This window comes from Pelobates fuscus, chromosome 8 (assembly GCF_036172605.1).
Source record: "Pelobates fuscus isolate aPelFus1 chromosome 8, aPelFus1.pri, whole genome shotgun sequence".
Classification (NCBI taxonomy): Eukaryota; Metazoa; Chordata; class Amphibia; order Anura; family Pelobatidae; genus Pelobates; species Pelobates fuscus.
The window spans coordinates 174531822-174559293 of NC_086324.1; the positions used below are offsets into that span (position 1 = coordinate 174531822).

At 43.0% G+C, this 27472-nt stretch overlaps 1 protein-coding gene across 1 annotated transcript; it reads left to right on the forward strand.

Annotated features, from left to right (window-relative positions):
- The first annotated feature begins 68 nt into the window (after positions 1 to 68).
- Positions 69 to 27106, forward strand: LOC134571385 (microfibril-associated glycoprotein 4-like). Its single transcript, XM_063429587.1, has 6 exons — positions 69 to 92; positions 4197 to 4278; positions 7908 to 8065; positions 24260 to 24356; positions 24492 to 24686; positions 26802 to 27106. The coding sequence occupies exons 1-6, from the start codon at positions 69 to 71 to the stop codon at positions 27053 to 27055; spliced, it is 810 nt and encodes a 269-aa protein (XP_063285657.1). The 3' UTR covers positions 27056 to 27106.
- The last annotated feature ends 366 nt before the right edge of the window (positions 27107 to 27472 follow it).

The window sequence follows — 27472 nt, forward strand, 5'->3', positions numbered from 1 at the left end:
AATATCCCTTGTAACCATTGATAACTGTACAAGCATATTCTCATTCATTGACTGAAATAAATGCAACAATGAAGATGGACTCTGGGTTCCAGGTATCTACTACCCTTTCTATCACGGTTAGCCTTTATTGCTTCCGCTTGAAGGCCATTCCAGGTATCAACTACCCTTTCTATATCACTGTTACCTTTACTGCTCCCACTGGAAGGCTATTCCAGGTATCTACTACCCTTTCTATATCACTGTTACTGCACCCACTGGAAGGCTATTCTGGGTATCTACTACCCTTTCTATATCACTGCTCCCACTGGAAGGCTATTCCAGGTATCTACTACTCTTTCTATATCACTGTTTGCCATTACTGCTCCCACTGGATGGCTATTCCAGGTATCTACTACCCTTTCTATATCACTGTTACTGCTCCCACTGGATGGCTATTCCAGGTATCTACTACCCTTTCTATATCAATGTTACTGCTCCCACTGGAAGGCTATTTCAGGTATCTAGTACCCTTTCTATATCATTGTTTGCCATTACTGCTCCCACTGGATGGCTATTCCATGTATCTACTACACTTTATATGTCAATGTTACTGCTCCCATTAGAAGGCTATTCCTGGCACTGTTACTGCACCCACTGGAAGGCTATTCCGGGTATCTACTACCCTTTCTATATCACTGCTCCCACTGGAAGGCTATTCCGGGTTTCTACTACTCTTTCTATATCACTGTTTGCCATTACTGCTCCCACTGGATGGCTATTCCAGGTATCTACTACCCTTTCTATATCACTGTTACTGCTCCCACTGGATGGCTATTCCAGGTATCTACTACCCTTTCTATATCACTGTTACTGCTCCCACTGGAAGGCTATTTCAGGTATCTAGTACCCTTTCTATATCATTGTTTGCCATTACTGCTCCCACTGGATGGCTATTCCAGGTATCTACTCCCCTTTCTATATCACTGTTACTGCTCCCACTGGAAGGCTATTCCAGGTATCTACTACCCTTTCTATATCACTGTTACTGCTCCCACTGGAAGGCTATTCCAGGTATCTACTACCCTTTCTATGTCAATGTTACTGCTCCCATTAGAAGGCTATTTCAGGTATCTACTCCCCTTTCTATATCACTGTTACTGCTCCCACTGGAAGGCTATTCCAGGTATCTACTACCCTTTCTATATCACTGTTACTGCTCCCACTGGAAGGCTATTCCAGGTATCTACTACCCTTTCTATATCACTGTTACTGCTCCCACTGGAAGGCTATTCCAGGTATCTACTACCCTTTCTATATCACTGTTACTGCCCCCACTGGAAGGATATTCCAGGTATCTACTACCCTTTCTATATCACTGTTACTGCTCCCACTGGAAGGCTATTCCTGGTATCTACTGCCCTTTCTATATCACTGTTACTGATATGACCAATGGAAGGCTATTCCAGGTATCTACTACCCTTTCTATATCACTGTTACTGCTCCCACTGGAAGGCTATTCCTGGTATCTACTACCCTTTCTATATCACTGTTACTGCTTCAACTGGAAGGCTATTCCAGGTATCTACTATCCTTTCTATATCACTGTCACTGCTCCCACTGGGAGGCTATTCCTGGTATCTACTACCCTTTCTATATCGCTGTTACTGCTCCCACTGGAAGGCTATTCCAGGTATCTACTACCCTTTCTATATCACTGTTACTGCTCCCACTGGAAGGCTATTCCAGGTATCTACTACCCCTCTTATATCACTGTTACTGCTCCCACTGGAAGGCTATTCCGGGTATCTACTACCCTTTCTATATCACTGTTGATAACCAGTTTACTTTTCTTAATTATGTGCCTTTAATGTCTTTATCCCTAATATTAACACAATATTCTTATGGTTTGTACGTTTGTGCGATATATACTCACCATGCATATATATTGTGTTTGATGTTTGGTGTTTGATACACCTGACTTGCCAGTTGGACCTGTCTTTGATGAAAATTATCTATTTCTAATGATTTACATTGCTTACGTCTGGGCTTTAGTGTTTCATTGTTGCTGTATATTGAATCAAGGTATATGTTCTTACATGATTTACACCAATCAGAGGCAGGTTTTAGATTTGGTGAGATAGCGGCAGCCGGTAAAATTTTGTGGAAATGAGTCGGTAACAAACAGTTATCATCTCCCATCAAACTCTGTTGGAGGAATTAAAGCCCCATCAGCTGGGAATTACAAGCCACTCATGCTGAGATCTTATAGTTTGCCAACAGCAGTGACTTGTTAATACCAGCAACAGTCATTTTAGCTATTAGCAACTTGTCGGCAAAACTTACCTCCAACATTGGAAACTAACCCTAAATAGATAAAAGTTTGTTAAACTGTAAAATGATAATGTAGCGGAATGGGCTTTGCCCAGTACCTTTTTTTTTTACTAAGGGCTGTCCACCCACCCTTTTTGTTGCTTTATTTCTTAATATTGTACCTGTTGGTTACTTGTAGAAACAAGTAACAAAATAGTATCTGATATCGTTCGTCTGGTTGTTCGGTAAGAACCCCTGTTCAGCTATTTTCCACCATATGGTTCGACAAAACAAACGAACTACCGAACAACCAGGACACCCAGGAGAGGAGAGTGGCACCAATTGACCTCCCTAACCTGGTTCACACTCTCTCAATTGCCAACACACAAACTGACTAGGGGTTCCCCTGGGTGGCCGCTGTTCATCATACGAACATGTGGCGGCAGCCATCTTAGCATATGACTTAGACCAGCGGTGTTTGGTCAGCAAGTGTCTGGAACCCAAATCGGACACTCAGTGGCACTAACACCTCAGAGACTTCCATCTTCGTGTAAGTTTGTGTAAACTCAGGGGAACAGAACGGCATTCGGTAAAAAGAATTACATGGACGAGAAGAGTTGAACGAACTAAGGCACAAACCAGGTTTCTATGTATTTTCATGCATTTCAGACTCCCGAACAGAGACCGACCGCACAGCCCAAACCCATGGAACTATTCTCGGCTTACACCTCGTGTGCGGTCGGTAAATCTAAAACATCCATAAAACTGTCGAACCCCTGAACCAATCTGGGTGATTTTTCAGTATGTTGCTCCACCAGATTGGGGCTATCAGGGGTATGACATGAATGTATGACATGTTTTGGGGGTATTTTTAGAAAAGTATGAAATTCTAGATTTTTCTGTTTGGTGATAATTGAGTTGATACAGTAATTAACTCAATTATCTCCTGAGCAGAGGGGATATAATTGAGTTATATATATTTTAATAAATATCATGCACAGAGAAGTTAGTGAATCCTGGGGTCAAACACCTGCAGCCTCCCTCCCATGTGCTGCCGGCTTGGTGCATTATGGGTAATTCTGAAAACACATGGTTTGTTTGCCAAGTGCCAGTGTTTTCCTTCTTGGCATAGTACACAGGCAAACAGAGGGCAGACTATACATTTCAAACACACATTATTGAGGAAGTGTGCATATGGTATGACGCATTGTTTATCTGGAAAAGCATCTGAAGGATAGTCACAGTGTTTTCTGCTCCGGGACCACATTAACATTTGAGCGGCCCGGGGCAAGAACATTTATGAGGCACCTAATTTGTGGGAAATTTCTCATTTAAAGTTAGTGTGAAATGATTTGAGAAAAGGTTAGAAACAGAATTTGTGGAATTTGCTTAAAGGGTTACTCCAAACTTTTTTAAGTGTGTAGTTATTTCAATCCGTATTGGACCCCCAATCACAAGAAAATATGCCCAATAAAAATGTTTAAAAAGTATCTGAAATACAGCACCAGTCAAAGCTGCCCTCGCTGGTTTCCACACCCCTTGTGTTGTCACAGCTTCCCTCACGCAGTCCAATCAAATGCTTCTCATCAAGGAGCATTTGATTGGACATTCTAGCATGCGCGGCCCACTCCGCCTAAGAAATATATAGAACTATATTTGTAGAGGGGAACGAGAAGTTAATGAGTCATTAGATTATTATATGATATATTTATTGTCATTAGATTATTATATTTATTGCTATTAGATTATTCTGTTAATATGTATTTCTATCAGATTATTATTTAATATATGCATTGCTTTAAGGTTTATATCCTTGGTTTATATGATATTTGTATATTGCTATTATATTATTATGTAATATTTGTATTGCTGTTTACTCTTATAATTCAGATTATTTCCCCTAACAGGACCTGATTCTGCACCTCCTGGTTTTATTGCTGTATATTCTCAATGTGGGTGCTGGCAATGTGCCAATAAATCAACAGAAAAGTGAGTAAAATATTGATTGCCTTAAGTCTTCCACTATTCATATGCCACGTTTTATGGGTCATATAAGGTCCAAGACAAGCAGAGGAGCAGGGGATCAACTGCCCTGTGGGCCACTAACAGATGGAACCACAGCCCTGCTGATTAAAATAGCTGGGTTCCTGTTAGCCAAGCTCATCCGGAGGAAGGCAGCAGGAAGGCTTTTATTATTCCAGTACTGGGTGGGTCAAAGCGAAACTGTCACATTCTGGAGATTTTGCATAATTTACAAAGACCCCTAACAGTGACATCACTACTGGGAGTCCAGTGTCCGAGGGGATGCAGGTAAAGTTGAGTTTTACTTATCTAAATTTGTCCTCTTGCATTCACTATAGAGTATCTTGCGAGACCAACTGGGGGATTGACACTTCAATGCAGGGTGTGAAGAGACCGTGATCCTAATATTCATAACACACGATGATTCACGTCAGTTGGAGTCATGGGAAGCAGAGCTGGTAGCTGTAGGCTGGTTTGCCATCCCTGGTCTTGGCCCTCAACTTATGTGAAGTGTTACATTTGCAGCCCGACTAGCCTTTGGATAGGTTAGCTCATTGTGGTATTTAACAGTAGGAGGCATGTAGGCTGTGGGCCCCTCAGATAACGCTAATACAGTTAAGCTAGAGAAAAACTTGACGGTGATGTATGAGAAAGCTAACAGGTAACCGAGTTTCGGTTGGTGCTGGTTGTACAGTAGCGTGAGGCCCAGCCTTGTGAGGGCTGTGGTGACCGACTCGAGATTGCCAGCCTGTCATAACTTTTTTTTTGTGAGGCTGGCATGGCCTGGGTGTCACCTGAGTTGGTGTAGCTGGGCCTTCCCCTGCCTCTGTGTTGTCCGTTGATGTATGGAGGAGTTTGAATAACTCTGCTTTCCTTGCTGTGGCAGGGTAGGGGATTTGTCACCTTCTTAGGGGATTTAGCAGACGCCTGATGTACTCATGCACATCAGTTAGGTGACTTTTGGTTTCTGAGAAACTGCAATAATTACACTTGCACGGATAAAGAGATTGGGATACTGCACCCAGACCACTTGACTGAGCTGAAGTGGTCTGGGCTCCTATATACTGGTGTATTTAGGATTTGGGTTGCCCTAGGCAGGACGGTGCTCGGGCACCCCTCCAATTTACATTCCCCACCCCTTCCTGTCAAGGCTGCACTTTGACAGATGCTCACTCACTGGCAGACACATACACTCCTTGACAGACACACACTCTCCTATACACTGACAAACAATGACATACACACTATTACTTGGACACACACTGACAGACGCACGCACTCACTGACGGACACATACACACTCACTGACCCACACACACACACACACACATTCACTCACAGACACACACTGACAGACATACATACACAATCACTCACATACACACTGACAGACATACACACACTGACAGCTAGACAAACACACTGACAGACATACACACAGCCAGACACACACAATCACTCAGACATACACACACTGACAACCCACCCACCCTGTCTCCGCCCCTCCCCAAACATTAACCGATTACTTTTTTTGTTGTTTAAATCCACCCAGCCTCTCTACCTTTGGAACTGCTGGGTGGATTTTTTTTACTTGGGGTCCTGGGGTCCCTTCTGACAGGAAGGAAGGCTGGCAGGCGTGCGGCTAACTAAGAATCCATGCGGGCAGGTGGCGCAGGCGAGGGAGCACTAATCAGTGAGTTGTCTCTGCTCAGCTCCCTCCCGTGCGGCAGAGTGATGCCGGGAGCCGGAATATGACGTCATAGTCCGGCTCCCGGCATCACTCTGCCGCGCGCGAGGGAGCTGAGCAGAGACAGCTCACAAATCCATGCTACCTCACCAGCACCGCCCGCCCGCATGGATTCTTAGTTAGCCACCCGCCTGCCTGGATTGTTTGTTAGCCGCCAGGCTAACAAGGTATTTGCCTGGGCTTTTGGGGTGTTTTTTTGCGCCGCCCCCTGGAAATTGCTGCCCAAATACGTCCTCGCGGCAAATACATCCCTGCATGTGATCTGGCAGAGTAGGTGTGACATCTAGCAGATAGGGCATTGAATCTCACAGGTGGGAGATCTGGCACAGTGTGGACTGGATGTGATAGTTTAGGAGTAGGATCTGCCAGGACACTGGCAGAATGGTATCAGTCTACAGCAGAAGGTGGACAGAGGTAACAAGACCCATTGTACCAGTCTTGTTAGGTGATAGTGAGGAATTTTCTCTGTCAGGCATTTTCCCTTGCCATGGTCTTTTGTATCAATTTGCAAGTCTCTGTATTTCTCCTCGTCCCCAAACCAGGTGGTGAGGAGCCCCCAATAAATGAGACAAGACAATGCCAGGTTCAAAGTGACTTCTGAGCCGTTAATGACCTTTGTAATAGTTTATGTTCGAGAGGAAACAGGCGTGGTCTTACAAACATTATCCACTCTTAACAAAATCATCTGTCTTAACCTATAGCAAGCTTGCATCAGGTTAGATGGTTTAGATACATTGCATTGACTGGTATCGAGGGACAGCACCATGGGCGTAGGAAGCCCCCCCCCCCAGGAAATAATGCGGGGGGGACAGGTGTGGTGAAATCCCCCCCAGGTTAGGACTAGGAGGAGAGGAGTCCGAGGAGTCTAGGAGACGGTCGGAGTGCTGACACCGCTGGTAACATTTCGGTGCATTCGGATTCGGCTTCTGAATGCACCAGTCAGTGTACCTGTTACACGAACAGGCGGAACAGCGTGATCGGCACTCCGGGGTCTCCTTCCGGTTTCAGTGTGGCACGGGCGGAATGTGCTGCAGACTGCATGAGGACGCACAGCACATGTCTGGACTCCAGTGGCAGCCTGTCAGGGAGGAACCTCCAACTTCAGGCAAAGCTGCTGGCTGGTGTGTGCACTGCTGGGACCACAGAGACACAGCCTGGGTAAGTAATGTTTATAATGTTGCTGTGTTATTTAAATAATGTGTAAATATTAGCAATAATTGTGTTAATTAAATGTGTAAATATTAGCAATAATTGTGTTAATTAAATAATGTGTAAATAGTATCAATAATTGTGTTAATTAAATAATGTGTAAATATTATCAATAATTGTGTTAATTAAATAATGTGTAAATATTATCAATAATTGTGTTAATTAAATAATGTGTAAATATTAGCAATAATTGTGTTAATTAATAATGTGTAAATATTAGCGATAATTGTGTTAATTAATAATGTGTAAATATTAGCAATAATTGTGTTAATTAATAATATGTAAATAATAGCAATAATATACTGTTTTATGTAGCATGGTAATTCCTGTTGCTTCTCAAGACTGGTGGCCCCTATTCTAACAATATAAAAAAAAACATTATATTATATAGCATTTTTCTCCCCTGTGACTGTAAAACACAATGCAGTTTAGCCCATACTTTGTTTTTTTTAGTAATGCTATACCAGTTTATTTTTACTGCTGCTATACCGGTGCATTTTTACTGATGCCATGTGGGTTTATTTTTCCTGCTGCTATACCAGTTTATTTTTACTGCTGCTATACCGGTTAATTTTTACTGATGCCATATTTATATGAATATAAATTAGCATTTTATCTCCTGTTTATCTTTTCCTGACAGTCCTAGCCTGTGCTGAATGCTGCTATCCATATGACTGCTGTGATGTGTACTCCCAGGGTTTCCATTCAGATGGGGTGTATTTAATAGTCCCTGGGGGGAAGTATTCTCAGCCTGTCCATGTGTACTGTGACATGACAACTCCAGGAGGACCATGGACGGTAAGTGAGAGCGGGGACACGTCTTTCTGACTCACCTGAGTGTCTGTCCATCCAGATCTAACACTTTATTGTGTGAGGTTATTTATGGTGATTAATTATTATTAATTCATTTTCATTAATTAAAAATTACAGTTTTATAAAAATTATTAAAATTAATAATCTTTATTAAAATATCAGGGGTTGATATTTTATTGGTGCGAATTACCAACTAAGAATTTAAAGGCGAAGAGTTCCCACTATTTAACTTTTAGATTTAGGGCACATTGTCAGAATTTAATATTTCATACATTAATATCACAACTTTTTATAAAAATAATGTTTATTTTTGTCAATAAGTGTGAATATACATGGTAATTAGTGAATAATTTTCAATAATATTGAACAAGGTATGGCATAGTACAGTTCATGACAATTACAATCAACCGGGTTAGTACATGGAACATTTTCTTCATACACTATTGATTAAGACAATCAACAAATAGAATGTTACTATTTGTTAAATGATAAGGAACCATATGAGTTTATCAGCATATGGATTATTATAATTTAAAGACAGAATTTTTCAGGATCTTAAAATACAATCTTAGCTTTTTACTTCTTAGTACCATTTACAAACACATGTGGATTGTTTGCTTATTGTAAACACCATTCATTAGACATAGCTGGATAGAGTTCGTTATTTACCCAGGTGATCTTGTCTTCTTGTCTATCTCCTTTCTCCTTTCTCTCTATCTGTGTGTCTCTCTGTCTCTCCGTTTATGAGTGTTTTCTTTTCTTTAGGAATATATAATTTCAAGATGTTTTAGTCAGCAATTCTTCTTTCTATGTGGACTTGGGTTGTACAACCAATGTGTCCTTGCTCACCTAAGGATATTTAAGCTGTCTAACTTAATTGATCTCTTTGCTCATTAAATTTTTATATGTATATAGTTTCTATATATGTATAGATTGCTAATTTAGGATATATCACACTATATTTCTATTTTTATATATAATTAGACTTAATTTATATACCTCATAGCAATATATGTGTGTTTGAACACGTACTTTTAGTTAAAGGACCACTATAGGCACCCAGACCACTTCAGCTTAATGAAGTGGTCTGGGTGCCTGGTCCAGAAAGGGTTAACCCTTTTTTTCTATAAACATAGCAGTTTCACAGAAACTGCTATGTTTATAATAGGGTTAATCCAGCCTCTAGCGGCTGTCTCATTGACAGCCACTAGAGGCGCTTCCGCGCTTCTCACTGTGATTTTACAGTGATAAGACGCCAGTGTCCAAAGGAAAGCATTGAGAATGCTTTCCTATGAGACGTTCTGAATGCGGCTCTTTTAGCACCTTACGGCATATTAGCTAAATTGTGTTTTTGCTCTTATGACTGTATTATTTTTATCACACACTATATACACATTTACTTCCTACACAATAGCTCTGACAATTGGCATTATAGGAAGATATAAATATTATAACATTGCTTCCAGTTTGTATTATGTGGGTTCAAGTTGTCTTCTGTGTTTTGATTTGTGAGTTGTGAGATTTTATACTTTTACAGAAATCTCGCATTGATGTTCGGAAAGTTAAAGGGATACATTAGGCACCCAGAACACTTCATCTTATTAAAGTAGTCTGGGTGCAGTGTTCCTGTCTCATAAACAGTTGTAACCAAAACTATTCAACTCCCATTGAAAATCAGGTTTATTGTGAAAATTTACAGATTTTCAGCGGTTTGCAATGAACAAATCAAAACAAAAGCATTTGAAATAGCTCAAATAACGCAACAAATACTTCAAGTGGTTTCCCCAAATTCAACTGAAAATGCAACTTATAATGACTTCTCCAGTCTCCAAATGATTCAACCCCTTCATGGCGAGCATCTTTAGTACTTAGTAGAGCTCCCTTTTGCTGTTATGACCTAATGCAAACGAGATGCATAGCCAGACAGCAGCTTCTGGCAGCCTCCCTGAGGAAGCTTAGCCCATTAATCATGATCAATGGCCTCCAGTTCAGTAATATTCTTGGCTTTGCATGCTGCACTTGCCTTCTTCGAATTCCACCAGAAATTTCCTATGGGGTTCAAGTCAGATGACTGTGATGGCCACTGTAGAATATTCCAGGACTTCTTCTGCAACCAAGACTTGGTGGAATTTGAGGTAGGCTTGCGATCATTGTCTTGTTGGAAGATCCAATGACATTCAAGCTTCAGCTTCCTCACAGGCGTCATGATGTTTTCTCCCAGGATTTCCTGATAATTTAATGAATCCATCTTGCCTTCCACAGTGTCAGAAGATGCAAAGCAGCCCCTGAGCATCACAAGCCACCACCACGCTTAACTGTAGGCAGAGTGCTCTTTTCAGCATATGCTTCATTCTTCCTCCACACATACCCCCAGTGGCAGAACTACCGCCGATGCAGCTTACTTGTAACTGTGTATGTGTGACTGTCTATTTGTAATTGTGTGAGTGCGTGTGTGACTGCCTGTGAGTGTGTATGGGGGTGACTGTCCGCCAATAAGTGTGTGTGTGTCTGCCTGCCTGTAACTGTGTGTGTGTGTGTGTGTCTGTCTGTAACTGTGACTGTGTGAGACTATCTGCCTGTGACTGTGTGTTTGTGTGACTAACTCCCTGTAACTCTCTGTGCGTGTGTGTTTATTACTGTCTGCCTGTAAGTGTGTGTGTGTGTGTGTGTGTGTGACTGTCTGCCTGTAACTGTGTGTGTGTGACTGCCTGTGACTGTGTGTGTGTGTTTGTCTTCCTGTGTGTGGGTGTGTGACTGACTGCCAGTAACTGTGTGTGTGTGTGTGGCTATCTGCCTGTGACTGTATGTGTGTGACTGCCTGCAACTCTGTGTGTGATTGACTGCCGGTGACTGTGTGTGACTGTCTGCCTGTAGCTGTGTGCATGACTGTCTGGTTGTGTGTGTGACTGCCTGTAACTGTCTGTCTGTGTGTGTGTGTGCCCGTAAGTGTGTGTGCGACTGCTTGTGACTGTATGTGTGACCGCCTGTGATTGTGTGTTGCTGCCTGTAACTGTGTGTGTGTGATTGTCTGCCTGTGACTGTGCATGTGTGACTGTCTGCCTGCGACTGTGCACGTGTGACTGTATGCATATGGCTGTATATGTATACAGTGGCGTACTAAGGGTGGCGGTGCGGTCCTCCCAGAGTGCCACTCACTAGGGGGTGCCATGACTGCCGGTGCCATGATCCATCCATTATTATACTGCAAGATCTGCGGCCAGGCAGCACTGTTTGGAGGAGCAAGTGGGGGGAATGTGGAGACACGTAACGTCACACCAACGTGATGTCAACATGCACCACATATCTGCCTTCACTGAGTTCCAGCAGCAGTGGAAGGATTTCTCTGACTCTAGGAGCGGGTGGCGCCGTGGCTGTAGCGTTGTTTTGAGACCGGTCTCCGGTGCAGCAGCAGGGTGCAGCATTTTGATTTCCAGAGTTTCATCAATGTGAGTGAAGAATGGAGACTGTTGCTATAATTGTTGTGTAAAAAAAGTAATTCTGTTGTTAGGGGCTTTAGAGTGAGAGGCATGTTTTTTTGTGAGCAGGAGCTTCATGGAAGGGGTCAGAACAAGGTTTTACAATAGTTTTCCAATTTGTGCAATACATTTTAAAAAATCAAAACATTTTAAATATTTTGCAGGTTTTTTTTTACGTTTTAAAGTTGAGGTAGGGGGAGGGGGAGAGGGGGTGCCAAACATAGGGTCCACTCTGGGTGCAAAATGCTTTAGGTACGCCTCTGATGTAGTGTACCACTGTTCATTCAACTTTTAACTAGCAAACTGCCTGAGATAACGCCTCTCTTGCATGACATGCGCACAGTCGTTATTCGGCATGTGTACATTTTACCCCAATAACCACAGACACCATATTTCTGTTGGAAATATAAAAAGTCCACAGCTTTATTTATTTATTGTAATAAACAAGATAACAAAATGACCCCGTACCAATAACAATATATAACATCATAAATAACAAATAATACATAACACATGGCCTACCAAAGAGGCCCCATATCCATAAGTTTTTTAACTGTAGAGGTGTACCGAGACACCCCTACACCACCAGGTTCGGAGCCACCGATGAGCTCGAACCTACATAGCACTTAACACTCCGGTCTAATCCAGCCTAACTTTAGCCTAACCACTTGATACTCCTCCTACATCCCAATTACCCAAGCCCTATCCCGCCGCTGTGACCAAACGGGAACTCCTAAACCACAGGGAGGGTGGGAGGGACAATTAACAGGTAAGTGAAGGTTCTGTTAAAATGGCCACTTTTCTAAAATGGCTGCTTAATATACCCCTTATTCCTCCACCCCCTTTTTCAAATTAAATCCACCCCCCCTTAATTAATCCCCTGCCTACTCCCTGGCTCTGTCAAGGCCCACTCCCCTGACTACGCTGTTCCATTGATACCGGAGAAACTGACGGAAGCGAAGCACAGAGAGATGGACACAGGTTTCTTCAGGAAGGAAGAGATTCTTTATTGGATCACCGATCGGGACTCAGAGGGACTAGCGTCACCAAAATACCACAAGTTCTGAGCCCCGGACAATAGTGCAGGCTCCTTATATAGGCACATAACTCCTCCCATATTAAGCTCCACCCGCACATTCTCTTGACCAATCAATACAAATAAGAATTAACTTCCTGCTTGACCGCATGGCTTGTCCAGCACAATGGAGGAGGGGAATACTACATCCTGTATTCTCGCACATGCTCCGTACACTACTGATCGTATCTTGCCTCGTGCAACCAACTGATCGATACGTCAGCATATGCACGCACACATGCCACGTGGTAATCTCGGCCTACTAAATTTATTTTTACCGAGATTCCACCACATTCCCCCCTTTGATGCCTCTTGATATTTCACAATTACTTGAGGCATCACTTAACCTTGGTTTGCATACACCGCAAGTTACCTTGAACCAGACCAGACTTAACTTATGATGTGAATCTTTAACACTCATCTTCCTGCATTGGTTCTCCCTGATCTAGAGCCTTATACTTATAAATCGCCATTATCTGTGCAGCAGCCTTCCTCTCTGCTATATTTTCTATCAGGCTTTGCACAGACCTAACTACTAAGGGTATAAGACACGGCAGGAGTAGACACAACATTAAAATCAGTAGGACTCCACCTACCACTGCCTTAAGCCCTCCAAACCACTCATACCAGCTACCAAACCAACTACTTGGATTATACCCTTTCCATACTTGAGTAGGCACATGCGCTAGTTTAACCATATGGCTAGTAAGCTCAGCTATTGCTTGCCCTTCGTCATCTATTTGAAGACAGCAATTGCTCAGGTTAAACTTCCCACATACACCTCCCTCTACTGCCAAAAGGTAATCCAAGGCTAATCTATTTTGGTAGACTGCTGTCCTCATTCTGGTATTATGCTTCGCTAGAAGATTGAGCGCTTGTGATGTTTCGTTAGTAATAATCTCAACCACCGCCTGTAATCTTATAATACGGTTGAGCATATAAATAGGGGTTCTATAACCAAAGGTACCATCCTCTGCCCACGTGGCTGGCCCATAATAATCTATGATACGCTGGGGAGGCCATTCATCATCTTCCCAGGCGCCTATCTCTATGGGTCCCCTTTTCTTCCTATGATTCACATCATACACTTTAACACCTAAAGTCTCACCTGTTTCAATCGGTAACAAGAAGAAGGATGGTTTGAGCATACCCAACACACATGCCCCTTCCCAGTCCTGTGGCAACTCCGAATAGGCTTTCTTACCACAGATCCAGTACAAATTTGCTGGGGCTCTCCAGGTAGATGTGATGGATAAATCAAACCACACATCCTTTAAATTGGCGTATCTAGCAAACGGGTTAGATGGTTCTGAGACATTTGAAGCCGACCACCAAGTTGTATTCTTTGTATCATCATCATAAGCTTTTTGCCCTAGACAAGTTAATTCTCCTACAGAAGTATTATACATTATTCCTTTCCTTGCTATGCAAACATAACCTATGATGGAGGTCTTTAATCTCCACTCAGATTTACCTCTAACACTCATATGATAATCGGCTTGTGTAGATATTAATTGGTCAACTGCCTCAGAACCGGACATTACCTCCTTTGCTTCCCAAGGCCATTGGTCTCCCATGTTAGTACCTCCACACACATAGCAGTTGGTAACATTAAGACTACCGGCAATACTTTCAGCTAAGTCAATGAACAGGTTTTTAGCATTATGGGGGATCTTATTATCTATGCTCATCTCTTCATAAAAGGAATGGTATACTTGATGAGTTTGGGAGGATACCGTATCAGTCTCTATCCCTATAAACAATACTGTCCCAGGATCTAAACCCGTCCCATATATCTGAAACCCAAATAAATTGCCATATTTGTCTAAGAACTTATCGGGGTTATTTATAAGTATATGGATGGGATTACATTCCATAGACTTACAATATGGGCTGGTAGGCAACTTAGTCACTATCATGTCTTTGTCTACTGTCTGTCCCCAAGTCGCCCACCCCACACAAGACCAATATGGGCAAAAGTTATAGTCTTTATTCGGGCATCTAGGACTCACATATTTATTTTTACTACTGGGACAAATATATTTATCATTAGACCCATACGTCCTCTCCCATCTAAGATCCCCACATACATTCCACGGCTTTCTACCACTCGATATCGCTTTACACGCATCAAATAGCAGAACACCCGAAGAATGTACGGATTCTAACACCGTCTTATTAATTAGGGTCCCCTGAGGATCTCCATTCCTGAGAGTCAACCAAACTGTACGGGGTTGATACTCCGGACTGAAGCACTTAGGTTCTCCTACTCCTAAATGGCACACACTATAGTCTATATTTAGGTATCTACATCTCGATACATCTCCTTTACACTCGTATTGTGAATGCCAAATTAGGGTTTGGGAAATATGGTTACCTGTTCTTGTAGTCTTAATGCATACCTCACAGCTAGGAGTCTCGGTACCTCTACCTTCCTGAATATAAAAATACACATAAATAAACACTATCATCAACACATCTTTCGCCGTCATCCTCAGTCTTCGTCCGTGCGAAGGCATTGCCACATGCCTTCGCTTCCAGGATGTAAGGGCTGCAGGGAATGGAGTTCTGCTCGTCTTCACAGGAGTCCCTTCGAGACTTTCCCTGGCTTATACACTATATGTCGGTGAGCGGACAGGCTTTATTATGGCCGTCTAAAAACACTCACTTCACCAAATCCCTGTAACAATAAAATTTGTAATCCACAATAGTTCCTCGTTACTCCGACTGAGTAGTGCGTTTTAACCGGATCTTGCAGGGATTCTCTGGATCTGCTGTAACTTGCCAAGAATCGACTGCTGCTGGTTTAACCCTGGAGTGATGTATCCACGGAGTCACTTCGGCTACTTTTATCGCTGTAGGGGTAGACAAAAGAACAACATAAGGACCTCTCCACTTGGGCCCTAACGGTACATTATTCCACTCTTTAATCCACACTTGATCTCCTGGATGATAACTATGAACAGGGGGATAAATATTCACAGGTAATCTATCTTGTACCCATTTCTGTACCTCCTCCATAGTCTTACCCAACTCTACAACCTGCTGCCGAGTAATTCCTTCTCCCAACTGACTCAAGTCCCCCCTTAAGTTACCAAGTACGGGAGGTGGTCGCCCATACATGATTTCAAAAGGAGAGAGGCCCATCCTTCTGGTAGGGGTACTGCGGATTCGCAATAAAGCTATAGGTAAGAGAACGTTCCACTTAAGTTGGGTTTCCTGACACATTTTAGCCAACTGATTCTTAATAGTTCTATTCATTCTCTCTACCTTACCAGAACTCTGGGGTCTATATGCTGTATGAAGCCTCCACTTTATACCAAGCATATGAGTCAGTTGTTGTAGGCACTGATGAACAAAAGCTGGACCATTGTCCGATCCTATAGAACAGGGTAGTCCATATCGGGGTATTATTTCTCGTAGCAGGAATCTCACAACTTCTCCTGCTTTCTCTGTACGAGTAGGACATGCTTCTACCCAGCCTGAATAGGTGCACACAATTACCAGCAGGTAACGATGTCCACCCGATTTAGGCATCACTGTAAAGTCAATTTGTAAATCGGACATGGGGAGTCCCCCCATAAACTGGACTCCTGGTGGCTTTACTGGTCCTTGTCTTGCATTATTTTTAGCACACGTTACACATCTTCGTACAATGGCCTGAGTCAAGTTGGACAATCTTGGTATGTAGAAATGTTTTCTGAGAGATTCTTCAGTGCTGTCTCTCCCAGAATGTGTCCCGTTGTGATAATTTTGGACAATTTCTACCGCTAGTGATGCTGGTATGACTATTCTTCCATCTTCTAGCTGATACCACTTGTTCTCCAAATACTTTCCTGGTTCAGTCTTTAACCACTCCTCTTCTTGAGCTGTATAAACTGGAGTCCATTGGGACAGTGGAGTTGGTATAAGAGCAGCTATATGCCCCACATACTCCTGTCTTCCTGATTCAGCAGCACGCTTGGCTGCACTATCTGCCATCCGATTTCCCTTGGTTACATCACCATCTCCTCTCAGATGCGCTCGACAATGTATGATACCGACTTCTTTCGGCTCCCACACTGCTTCCAATAGTTGTAGGATTTCAGCTGCGTATTTGATTTCTTTGCCTTCTGAATTCAGTAGTCCTCTTTCTTTATACAAAGCTCCGTGGGCATGAGTGGTTAAAAACGCATACTTGGAGTCCGTGTAGATGTTCACTCTTAAACCTTCAGCCAATTGTAACGCTCGTGTCAGTGCTATCAATTCTGCCTTTTGTGCTGATGTTCCCTTCGCCAGTGGCCGAGCTTCTATCACCTTGTCTATTGTTGTTACTGCATATCCTGCATAGCGGATCCCTTCTTTCACATAACTACTGCCGTCGGTATAATATTGAACATCGGGGTTCTGGATGGGAAAATCACGAAGATCTGGTCTACTTGAGAATACTTCATCCATTACTTCCAAACATTCATGTTGACTTTCAGTAGGTTGTGGCAAAAGGGTAGCTGGATTTAAGGTATTTACAGTCTCTAAATGCACTCTTGGGTTTTCACACAACATTGCTTGATACTTGGTCATACGGCTGTTACTAAACCAATGATTTCCTTTGTAATCCAACAACGTCTGTACTGCATGTGGGACTTGTACATAAAGTTCTTGACCCAGAGTGAGTTTGTCAGCTTCAGCTACTAGCAGGGCGGCTGCAGCTACGGCTCTTAGACAAGGTGGAAGTCCGCTGGCCACTGCATCCAATTGCTTAGACATGTAGGCAACAGGTCTTTGCCATGATCCCAAGTACTGTGTCAATACTCCCACAGCCATTCTTCTTTGCTCATGTACATACAGGTAGAATGGTCGTGTGTGATCAGGTAGACCTAATGCTGGGGCACTCATCAAAGCCTTCTTCACATCTTCAAATGCCGTTTGCTGTTCTTGGGTCCATAAGAAGGGGTCGTGCTCTGTACCTTTGATAGCTGCATACAGAGGTTTTGCCAGTATCGCGTAGCTGGGAATCCATATCCTACAGAAGCCTGCTGCCCCCAAGAATTCTCGCACTTGTCTTCTATTCTTGGGTATCGGTATTTGGCACACAGCTTCTTTTCTCTCTGGCCCCATAATTCTTTGACCTTCAGAGATATGGAATCCCAGATATTTGTCAGTTGGCAAACACAACTGAGCCTTCTTTCTAGACACCTTGTATCCTGCCTTCCATAGAATGTGTAGTAGATCGTGCGTTGCTTGCTGACAGATTTCTTTTGTAACTGCTGCTATCAACAAGTCATCTACATATTGTAACAATACACACTCTCCTGGGATGGACTCGAAATCCAGTAGATCTTGACTTAGGGCTGAACCAAATAGGGTAGGTGAATTTTTAAACCCTTGGGGCAGTCTTGTCCAAGTCATTTGGCGTTTTGAGCCCGTTACAGCGTTCTCCCATTGGAAAGCGAAAATACATTGACTTTCTGCGGCAATTCGGAGGCAAAAGAAGGCATCTTTGAGGTCTAAGACTGTAAAGTAAGTAGCCCCGCCCGGAATTAAAGCAAGCAGGTTATATGGATTGGGTACAACTGGATGTATACTAACAACCGCATCATTGACTGCTCTCAAGTCCTGCACAGGTCGATACTCATCTGTACCGGGCTTTTGAACAGGCAGCAATGGGGTGTTCCAGGGGGAAGTACAGAATTTTAGGATACCATACCGTATGAACTTATCCAGATAGGATTGGATGTTCTTCTTAGCCTTCTGCGGGATGTGGTATTGTCTTAGGCTCACTGGATAAACCCCAAGTTTTAGTTCAATTTTTATAGGTGGAATATTGCGGGCCAGTCCTGGTGGGTTGTTCTCTGCCCAAACTCCTGGTATGTTGAATAATGTCTCATCACTCCTAGGGTTTTGGCTAGTCAACGCTGTATAAAGTCGCCACTCTTCTTCCTTTGGTACGGATAATGTCATGATACCTGAAGGTCCATTAAACTTTAAGGATGTTGTTCCATTTGGTAGGAACGTAATCTGCGCTTGTAACTTAGATAGCATATCACGTCCCAGCAATTGGACTGGACATTCAGGCATATAAAGGAATTGATGTTTTACTACGTGGCCTCCCAATGTACAGAGTCGACTTTTAAGAACCGGTTTTTCAGCACTTCTTCCAGTTGCTCCTATTACAGTAATAGTCCTTCCAGATGGAGGAGCAACTAGATTAGTCACCACTGAATGTTCAGCACCAGTGTCGATCATGAACGCACTCCTTTTTCCCCCTATTGATACATCGACCATAGGCTCCGCTCGACCAAGGGGGATGGAGCCCGGTAGGTATCAATAGTCCTCCATGACCGTGTCAGCCAATCCTACAAAGTCCCTGCCTTCTCTATCGCGGGACCTTTGCGCTGCTGGGATATACCTATCTTCCCTAACACTTCCTCTGTTCCCATTGCTCCCTCTATTACCATTACTCCCTCCGGGGCCTCCTCTACCTCTCGCTCTGCCTCTAAAGTTTCCATAACCTGTCCTAGGTCTGTCTCTCTCACACTGTTCTCTTCGAGGACACTCATTTCTCCAATGCCCTTCTTCCCTACAGTATGCGCACTGATTTCTACTTAGAGGTTCCTCATTCCATCTACTATCGCCTCTATCTGGGCCCCGTCTATCTACGCCTGCGATCGCTACCGCTAGCATGTCTGCCTTTCTACGCATCTTGCGCTCTTCCTCTTTCTTACTTTCTGTTTCCCTATTCATGTATACCTTATTCGCTACCTCCATTAGTTGGGTGATGGACATACCTGCAAACCCTTCTAACTTTTGTAGCTTGCGCTTAATATCTCCATAAGCTTGGCTGACAAAGGCGGAGTTCACCATTCGGGAATTGTCTGCGTCTTCCAGATTAAAGGGGGTATACAAGCGGTATGCCTCCAATAATCGGTCATAAAAGACACTGGGCGCTTCATCACTTTTCTGAATCACCTCAACTGTCTTCGACATGTTAATGGCTTTCTTTCCTCCGGCTTTCATGCCAGCAATTATAGCGTCTCTATAGGCTCTGAGTTGAACCATATCAGCACCATTTACATTCCAATCGGGATCGGTATTGGGATAATGTGTTGCGGCCCATGCTGATGGATTGGCTTGGTTTAAAGTACGGGCTTTATCCTCTAGTGCTTTAATGGCTGCTTGATTAATTCTTGTCCTTTCCTCATTGTTGAATAAAGTCATTAATAACTGCTGGCAATCAGCCCATGTCGGGTTATGTGTCTGTACTATTGAGGTGAACAGATCAGTCATAGCTTGTGGTTTCTCAGTATACGAGGAATTGTGGGTCTTCCAATTTAAGAGATCGGTTGTCGTGAATGGGACATATACAAAGACTGGGTCAGCATGTGCCATTTGGCCTGCGGCATCGATATAGGCTGGCCCAGGATTCAGACGAAGAGGCATCTGATAGTGTTTTAATTGTTGGGCACCGGTCAGCTGTCGGGTCTGTATGGGGCTACGTGGAGGGGCGTCAGTCATAGGTTCCAGTCGGGGAGAAATAGGGTATGGGGATGTGGGAGCTTGGTTTTGGGAAAAGGTTGTAAATAAAACACTTCGAGCCGAGCTAGATGAAGCTTGACCGGAAGTCTGAAGTGGCGCCAAATCAGGATATTCGGTTTTAATGGGGGTTGGTTCTGATTCCGGAAGGGGAGATTTAGTACGAGGGGGGGTGGATCCTGTACTGGAGGAGGAAGCGGAAGTGGATGGGGGTAATGAGGGGAGGGTTGCAGGACTTCCTGCATTTGCGTCACTTCCTCTTAACGGAAAGTAAGGGGGCGGCAAAGGGATCTCGGACTCAGGGGGCGTGTCCAAAATGGGCCTAACACCAGTCCTAGTGGACAAACAAGTCCTAGCTACCATGAGGCGACATTGCTCCTCGTGGCATGTCTGGAGCCATTTTGGCGAGTCATTTACGGCCTGTCTCCAACAATCAATATAAGGAAACTGGCCGTAAAGTTCAGGCCTACCCGATACAGCCACGTGTAAGCGCTGTACCAGAGTTGGATCCAAACTGCCACGTGGCGGCCATGCCGCAACCAAAGTAGGCCACTCCCTAGTACACAAAGTGACCAAACGTACAGGAGACATTTTAACCCCAAAATCACAAGTTTTGAATCCCTTTTTAAAATTCTTCACCATACAACCTAAGGGATCCGGAATCGTTGACTGCGACGCACCCATACTTAACAATGGAACGTCGTCGACAACGAATACTATGCACGCGTACTATTCAACAGTCACACCCGTTTCCTCTGGCAACAGCACCACGTGGTACAGTTACCAAGTGAAACGTATACAATAACACAATAAACACTCAGGGAATTCCCGTACACACACAGCTGTTACACCAGTCACTAAATAATCAATATTATGCCCTTTGGCGTAACTATACAGTCACCCACGCTATAATTCTCTATATACGAATTACCCGTCTATAACACACCCCAGTAACATCGTCTTTTACAAATAGCGGTTACAGTACGGTTAGCATAGGTCAAAGCACAAGTTAAGGTCACAATACAATTATTAGTGGTTATGGTGTTAAACATGCAATAGACGACAATGATTAGTACTTATATACAGTGTCAGTAAATATACAGGGTTATGGTACCGTGCACTATAATACAGCAACACACTATTAACACTCTCGCTAGACGGCTGAGCTTGCGCTATCTAACAAGATATACACTTTACTAAACAATCTTTATCACATTTACAATTCCCAACTAAACTATTGGCCAGTACCTTGATGGACTACCTAAAAACAATCTACATACGTTTTGGTTAGCCACACTGCCCAAGCACCACATATAGCGAGCTAGAGGACCGAATTTACACAGACGCCTCTTAGTCGATAACTATCAAAAGTCTAGTGGGTTCCAAATTTACACGCCTTCCCACTTAGCCCAGATAGGTTGAGAGCTAGCGAACCGAATTTACACAGACGCCGCTTAGTCTCCCGGTCCCTCCGACCTAGCGAACAAAATATACACCCTAGAACGCTAGTCTAGACAAGACACCGGTGTCCGGCTAGGGCTATTTACACCAGAGCCCCGCCTGACTAACAAAATCAAACGGTCTGACTAAAGAGCGTTCGATCGAGCGGTGCGCCTTCGCTCCTTCCCTCCGACAGAGGGGGCAGATACACAGATTTAAACCCCTTTGGGCCTACCGCACAATCGGTATACCCCTAGTGGGTCTGCCGTCTAAAACAGCAGTTGTCTTACCTCCTCGTTCCTGAACCTGAGTTCACACTCATCGACGGGGACACCCCAGCACTTCTCACGTAGAGGCCGATGATCTCCTGGACAACAGACCAGTGGCGCCGAGACGAAGGGAGGTCCACGCAGAAGTTCAGGGGTGCAGCCGTAGAGAACGTGGGCAAAGATAGACCGTCTCACGCCTCTGCCTCTCAGCTACCGTTGAACGATGAGCTTCCCGGCCAATGCACCAAATGATACCGGAGAAACTGACGGAAGCGAAGCACAGAGAGATGGACACAGGTTTCTTCAGGAAGGAAGAGATTCTTTATTGGATCACCGATCGGGACTCAGAGGGACTAGCGTCACCAAAATACCACAAGTTCTGAGCCCCGGACAATAGTGCAGGCTCCTTATATAGGCACATAACTCCTCCCATATTAAGCTCCACCCGCACATTCTCTTGACCAATCAATACAAATAAGAATTAACTTCCTGCTTGACCGCATGGCTTGTCCAGCACAATGGAGGAGGGGAATACTACATCCTGTATTCTCGCACATGCTCCGTACACTACTGATCGTATCTTGCCTCGTGCAACCAACTGATCGATACGTCAGCATATGCACGTACACATGCCACGTGGTAATCTCGGCCTACTAAATTTATTTTTACCGAGATTCCACCACACCATGGGCTTCATATTTGTGCTGTTGTGAGGGATTCTATTCAGGGGGTGAATATTTTTGTGACTGGAGAAGTCATTATAAGTTACATTTTCAGTTGAATTTAGGAAAACCACTTAAAACGTTCATTGTGTGGAGCTTTTTCAATTGCTTTTGTTTGATTTGTTCATTGCAATCTGCTGAACATTTATACATTTTTTTCAATGGGGGTTGAATAATTTTGATTACAATTGTAGTTCTGTCTAATGCTCTCGCCCCGTCAGATGACAGTGGAGGAGGCGGAGTGCTGACCCGGCGCCGTGTGACATTGGCGCTGGAATCGAGTGAGTGTAAAAAGGGTTTTTTAACCATTTTCATGCTGTGGGGAACAGCGAGGGGGCGGGGAGGGGGAGGCAGGGAGCACTATAGAATCCCTTTAAATCCAATAGCGGCGAATGGCTCCTTTTCTATCAGATTGTAATAGCTTCTGATTAAATTCATACAAATGTTGGTATATTTCACCTTTTGACCAAGAAACATTTCTGCAAATAGTGATTTGACCACTTGCTCCATGTTAATAACTTTATACAACTCATATAAATGCAGAACTAGAATATTTCTGGGTGCTTTGTATTACGCAATCACCATGGAAACCGCCAAAACCATCTTGCTGCTAATTAACTCCAGTTATACTAAGCAGGGATTGATGTATATGGTGTTAGACTGTGTGGTTAATAAATCAACCCCAGTCAATAGGTGGAGCGCTCAAAAGTGAGGTAACTCACCCCCCTCTTTTAGGCCGTGTAGATAACCTAGAGTTGGGGATGAGAGAGAATAATATCGTGTGATATGTTTAAATTAATAATGGAGTGGTAGAGAAAGATATGGATCCACTCACATGGTTCTGAGCCTTATCTGGATAGGCTCAGATCACTTTTGCAGGCGTGTTTGGGATAACACGAAACCTTACACTGGAGGGATGGTCACGCTGTTCCTTTAAGAGACAAAAAAAAACAAATTTGGTGCAGCATGTAAAGGTGTTGCAGTGTAGGTGACAGGGTACAGTGAACTGCTCACCTGATACAGAGCCTGAACTCTGGCTCTGAGTATATGGATGTATGTGTCTATGAGGGAACACAAAACCCTATTGGTGGATGGAGGAATGGTCGCGCTGTTCCTTTAAGAGATAAAAACCCAAATTTGGTGCAGCATGTACAGATAATGCAGTGTATGTGACAGGGTACCCTGTCACCTACACTGCAACACCTTTACATGCTGCACCAAATTTGTTTTTTTTTGTCTCTTAAAGGAACAGCGTGACCATCCCTCCAGTGTAAGGTTTCGTGTTATCCCAAACACGCCTGCAAAAGTGATCTGAGCCTATCCAGATAAGGCTCAGAACCATGTGAGTGGATCCATATCTTTCTCTACCACTCCATTATTAATTTAAACATATCACACGATATTATTCTCTCTCATCCCCAACTCTAGGTTATCTACACGGCCTAAAAGAGGGGGGTGAGTTACCTCACTTTTGAGCGCTCCACCTATTGACTGGGGTTGATTTATTAACCACACAGTCTAACACCATATACGTTATACTCGTGCTAAGTCGTGAGAGGATTGCACATTGGTGGTAGCAGCACTATCTTTTCCACTTAAACTCAATTCAAGCACCTGAACACACAATATCTCTGTTTTTCTAAGCAGGGATTGAGCTGATCTGTTCTGTTTCGATTACCCATCAGGTGTTCCAGAAGCGATTTAATGGTTTGGTGGACTTTTACCGAGGCTGGGACGAGTATGAGAATGGATTTGGTCGTGCGGATGGCGAATATTGGCTGGGTAATACACCATTTGTATTTTACTATACTATGCACAAATTGCTGGTTTCTTACACAGTTCCTCCAATTATTCTGAATACAAACTGGATAAACTATGATGAAAGAGGAATAAAACCATCTCCTCCAACATTTTTAGGTTTGCGTAACATTCATCAGCTCACACAGAGGAAGCCATACCGTCTTCGCGTTCAGCTGGAGGACTTTGAGAAAAATACACGTTTTGTGACATATGAGTCGTTCTTTCTCTCCCAATTCGCAATCTATCCCCCGGAGCAGCAGTACAAGCTTAACGTTGATGGATTTAAAGAGGGGGATCCATCAAATCCTGTAGGTAAGTGATTGGAAGACTTTGGCCAACTTTAACTTGTTCATAACATGCAGTTAAAAATATGGAAAAAGCAAAATCAGTCATTTAAATATTGTTGGTAACTCAGAGGCTAATGGTTATTACCAGATATTAGTCACATTGGTTCTGTGCTGGAAACTCTGTACTACAGAAACCAAACCACTTCCAGAATTAACCTCCATAAGAAGGTTTGGCCGGAGCTCACTGTCTGCGCAATATGGACACACAATCCTGCCAAACAGTAGCTCTAACAGAACCAACTAGGGGGGCATAAACACAATGGCATCTTCACCAAATTGCTACAAGCCCCCTGACATTCCTCCTAGGCCCTCGGCTCATATACCTGGGTTGACCAGATTTGGATCATTTCAAAGCTGAGTAGGTCAGTAGTAAAACGCATCACAACTCCTTCATCTAAGGACTCAACTTTCCCAACAACCACTCCTTCTCATTTTAGATCCCTTTCCCATACAAATGGTCCTCTAAATACAGGTTCTTTCCTTCGATTATTACCTTTTCTTTAACAGACCTCCTCATCCTGGTTTCTGGATGCTTCCTTCCTTTGGATACCTCTAACACAGCCCCTCGCCCCCAAAGTCTACCTTTCCTCTCATTATGGCCACCTACCTTCCCCAAGCATGGTCTTTATTATTGGTCTCCATTCGAGCACTCGCTATGTTCTCCTCCCAGCACTCTCCCTTCTGTATTTGGAGCTCTCCTCCCAGCTGTCTTTTTTCCATGTAAGTACTCTGTCCCTGTAGAAATATGCCTAGGCATAAATGACAATGACAGGTCTCTAAATGTATAGAAAAATATAATAGTAATAATAACGTCTTTATTGGTGGAAAAGAAAATAACACGAAAGGGTTAATAAATTTATTAAAAAGCCTAAAAATTGCTTAAAGCTAAATGCAGGAAAAAACGAAGTCCCGGAATATATGCATATTTCGTGCCAGCCTGGGTAGTTTTATAGAACGTAAACAATTGGAATATTTCAAGAAAGTAGCAATTCATCTGAGCCCTTAAGGGTTTCCCGTAGGCCAACAAGAGCTCTAAAGTGCAATGAACTGAAAGTGGAGATTGAAAATCTCAAATATAGAGTTCATAATATGGCTTTAAGAACCACTCTAATGAAAATAACAGGGATTCCACTAAGATTAAAAAAATTGCAGTAATACAAAAATGATATTAGATAAAATCTAATGAGTATCCAGGTTATAGTGTATACCTTTAAGTGTTAAAACAGTGTTTGATATATGAAAGAACTATCTGTAAATATATGGTGATCATAAATGTATGACTTAATCCTTCCTTCTACAAAGAAATAGAGTAGAAATCCACAGTGTATACTGTGTAAAAGATTTTAATGAAATAATGAATTTAAAATTTGCACTCACAATTTGCAGGTCTATACCAAGCGTAAATTGAAGAAAGTTTGTTGCTGGGGGCAGTTTGTAGAACGGAGGATTAAGTCATACACTTGTGATCACCATATATGATCTCAAAGTATTTGTATATTTGCATGCAGTGTACATATATTGATATCACCAACTTCTAAAGAAAAATCACTGATATTGTACTATATTATCATAGCTTGTTCAGTAGTTTAACCCCAGCTGGTTCAATAGCTGGTGCTAACTGAATAGCTAACATTGCACAGACTTTATCGGTTTTATCTCCTTCTTTGCTAACAGTATCAAATAGAGACTACAAGGAATTGGACTAATAGGCATTGATACTTTTATAAGCAATATATCCAGTTTTATGTTTAACTTTTTACAGATATTTCTTTCATATATCAAACACTGTTTTAACACTTAACCCCTTAAGGACACATGACATGTGTGACATGTCATGATTCCCTTTTATTCCAGAAGTTTGGTCCTTAAGGTATACACTATAACCTACTCCTGGATACTCATTAGATTTTATCTAATACCATTTTTTAAGAAATGGTATTAGATAATTTAACAAATTAAATGTAGGATGGATGGATAAATATAATAGTATTACGTATTCCGATTTGGACCAGGTTAAACAACTAAATCTTATAATAAATGACTGTTATCACTAATCCAAATTCATGTTTATTAATGACAGGGAACGCTCTAGAATGGGCAAACAATATGTATTTCTCCACTTATGACCGTGATAGAGACACATACCCAGAAAGCTGTGCTGTAGTCTACCATGGGGCGTTTTGGTACAGCGTCTGTCACAGAGCCAATCTGAATGGTAAATACCTAAATGGTAGCACTTCGGAGTATGCCACTGGCATGGTGTGGAGCCTATGGAAAGGTTATTACTATTCCCTGAAAAGGAGCGAGATGAAGATGGCTTGTGTATCTCAGTAGCCTTCTCCAATCAACTGACTGCGAGAACTGTGATTTATTCTCCGATCAACTGACTGCAAGAACTGTGATTTATTCTCCGATCAACTGACTGCAAGAACTGTGATTTATTCTCCGATCAACTGACTGCGAGAACTGTGACATATTCTCCGATCAGCTGACTGCGAGAACTGTGACGTATTCTCCGATCAACTGACTGCAAGAACTGTGATTTATTCTCCGATCAACTGACTGCGAGAACTGTGACATATTCTCCGATCAACTGACTGCGAGAACTGTGACATATTCTCCTATCAACTGACTGCGAGAACTGTGACATATTCTCCCATCAACTGACTGCGAGAACTGTGACGTATTCTCCAATCAACTGACTGCGAGAACTGTGACGTATTCTCCAATCAACTGACTGCAAGAACTGTG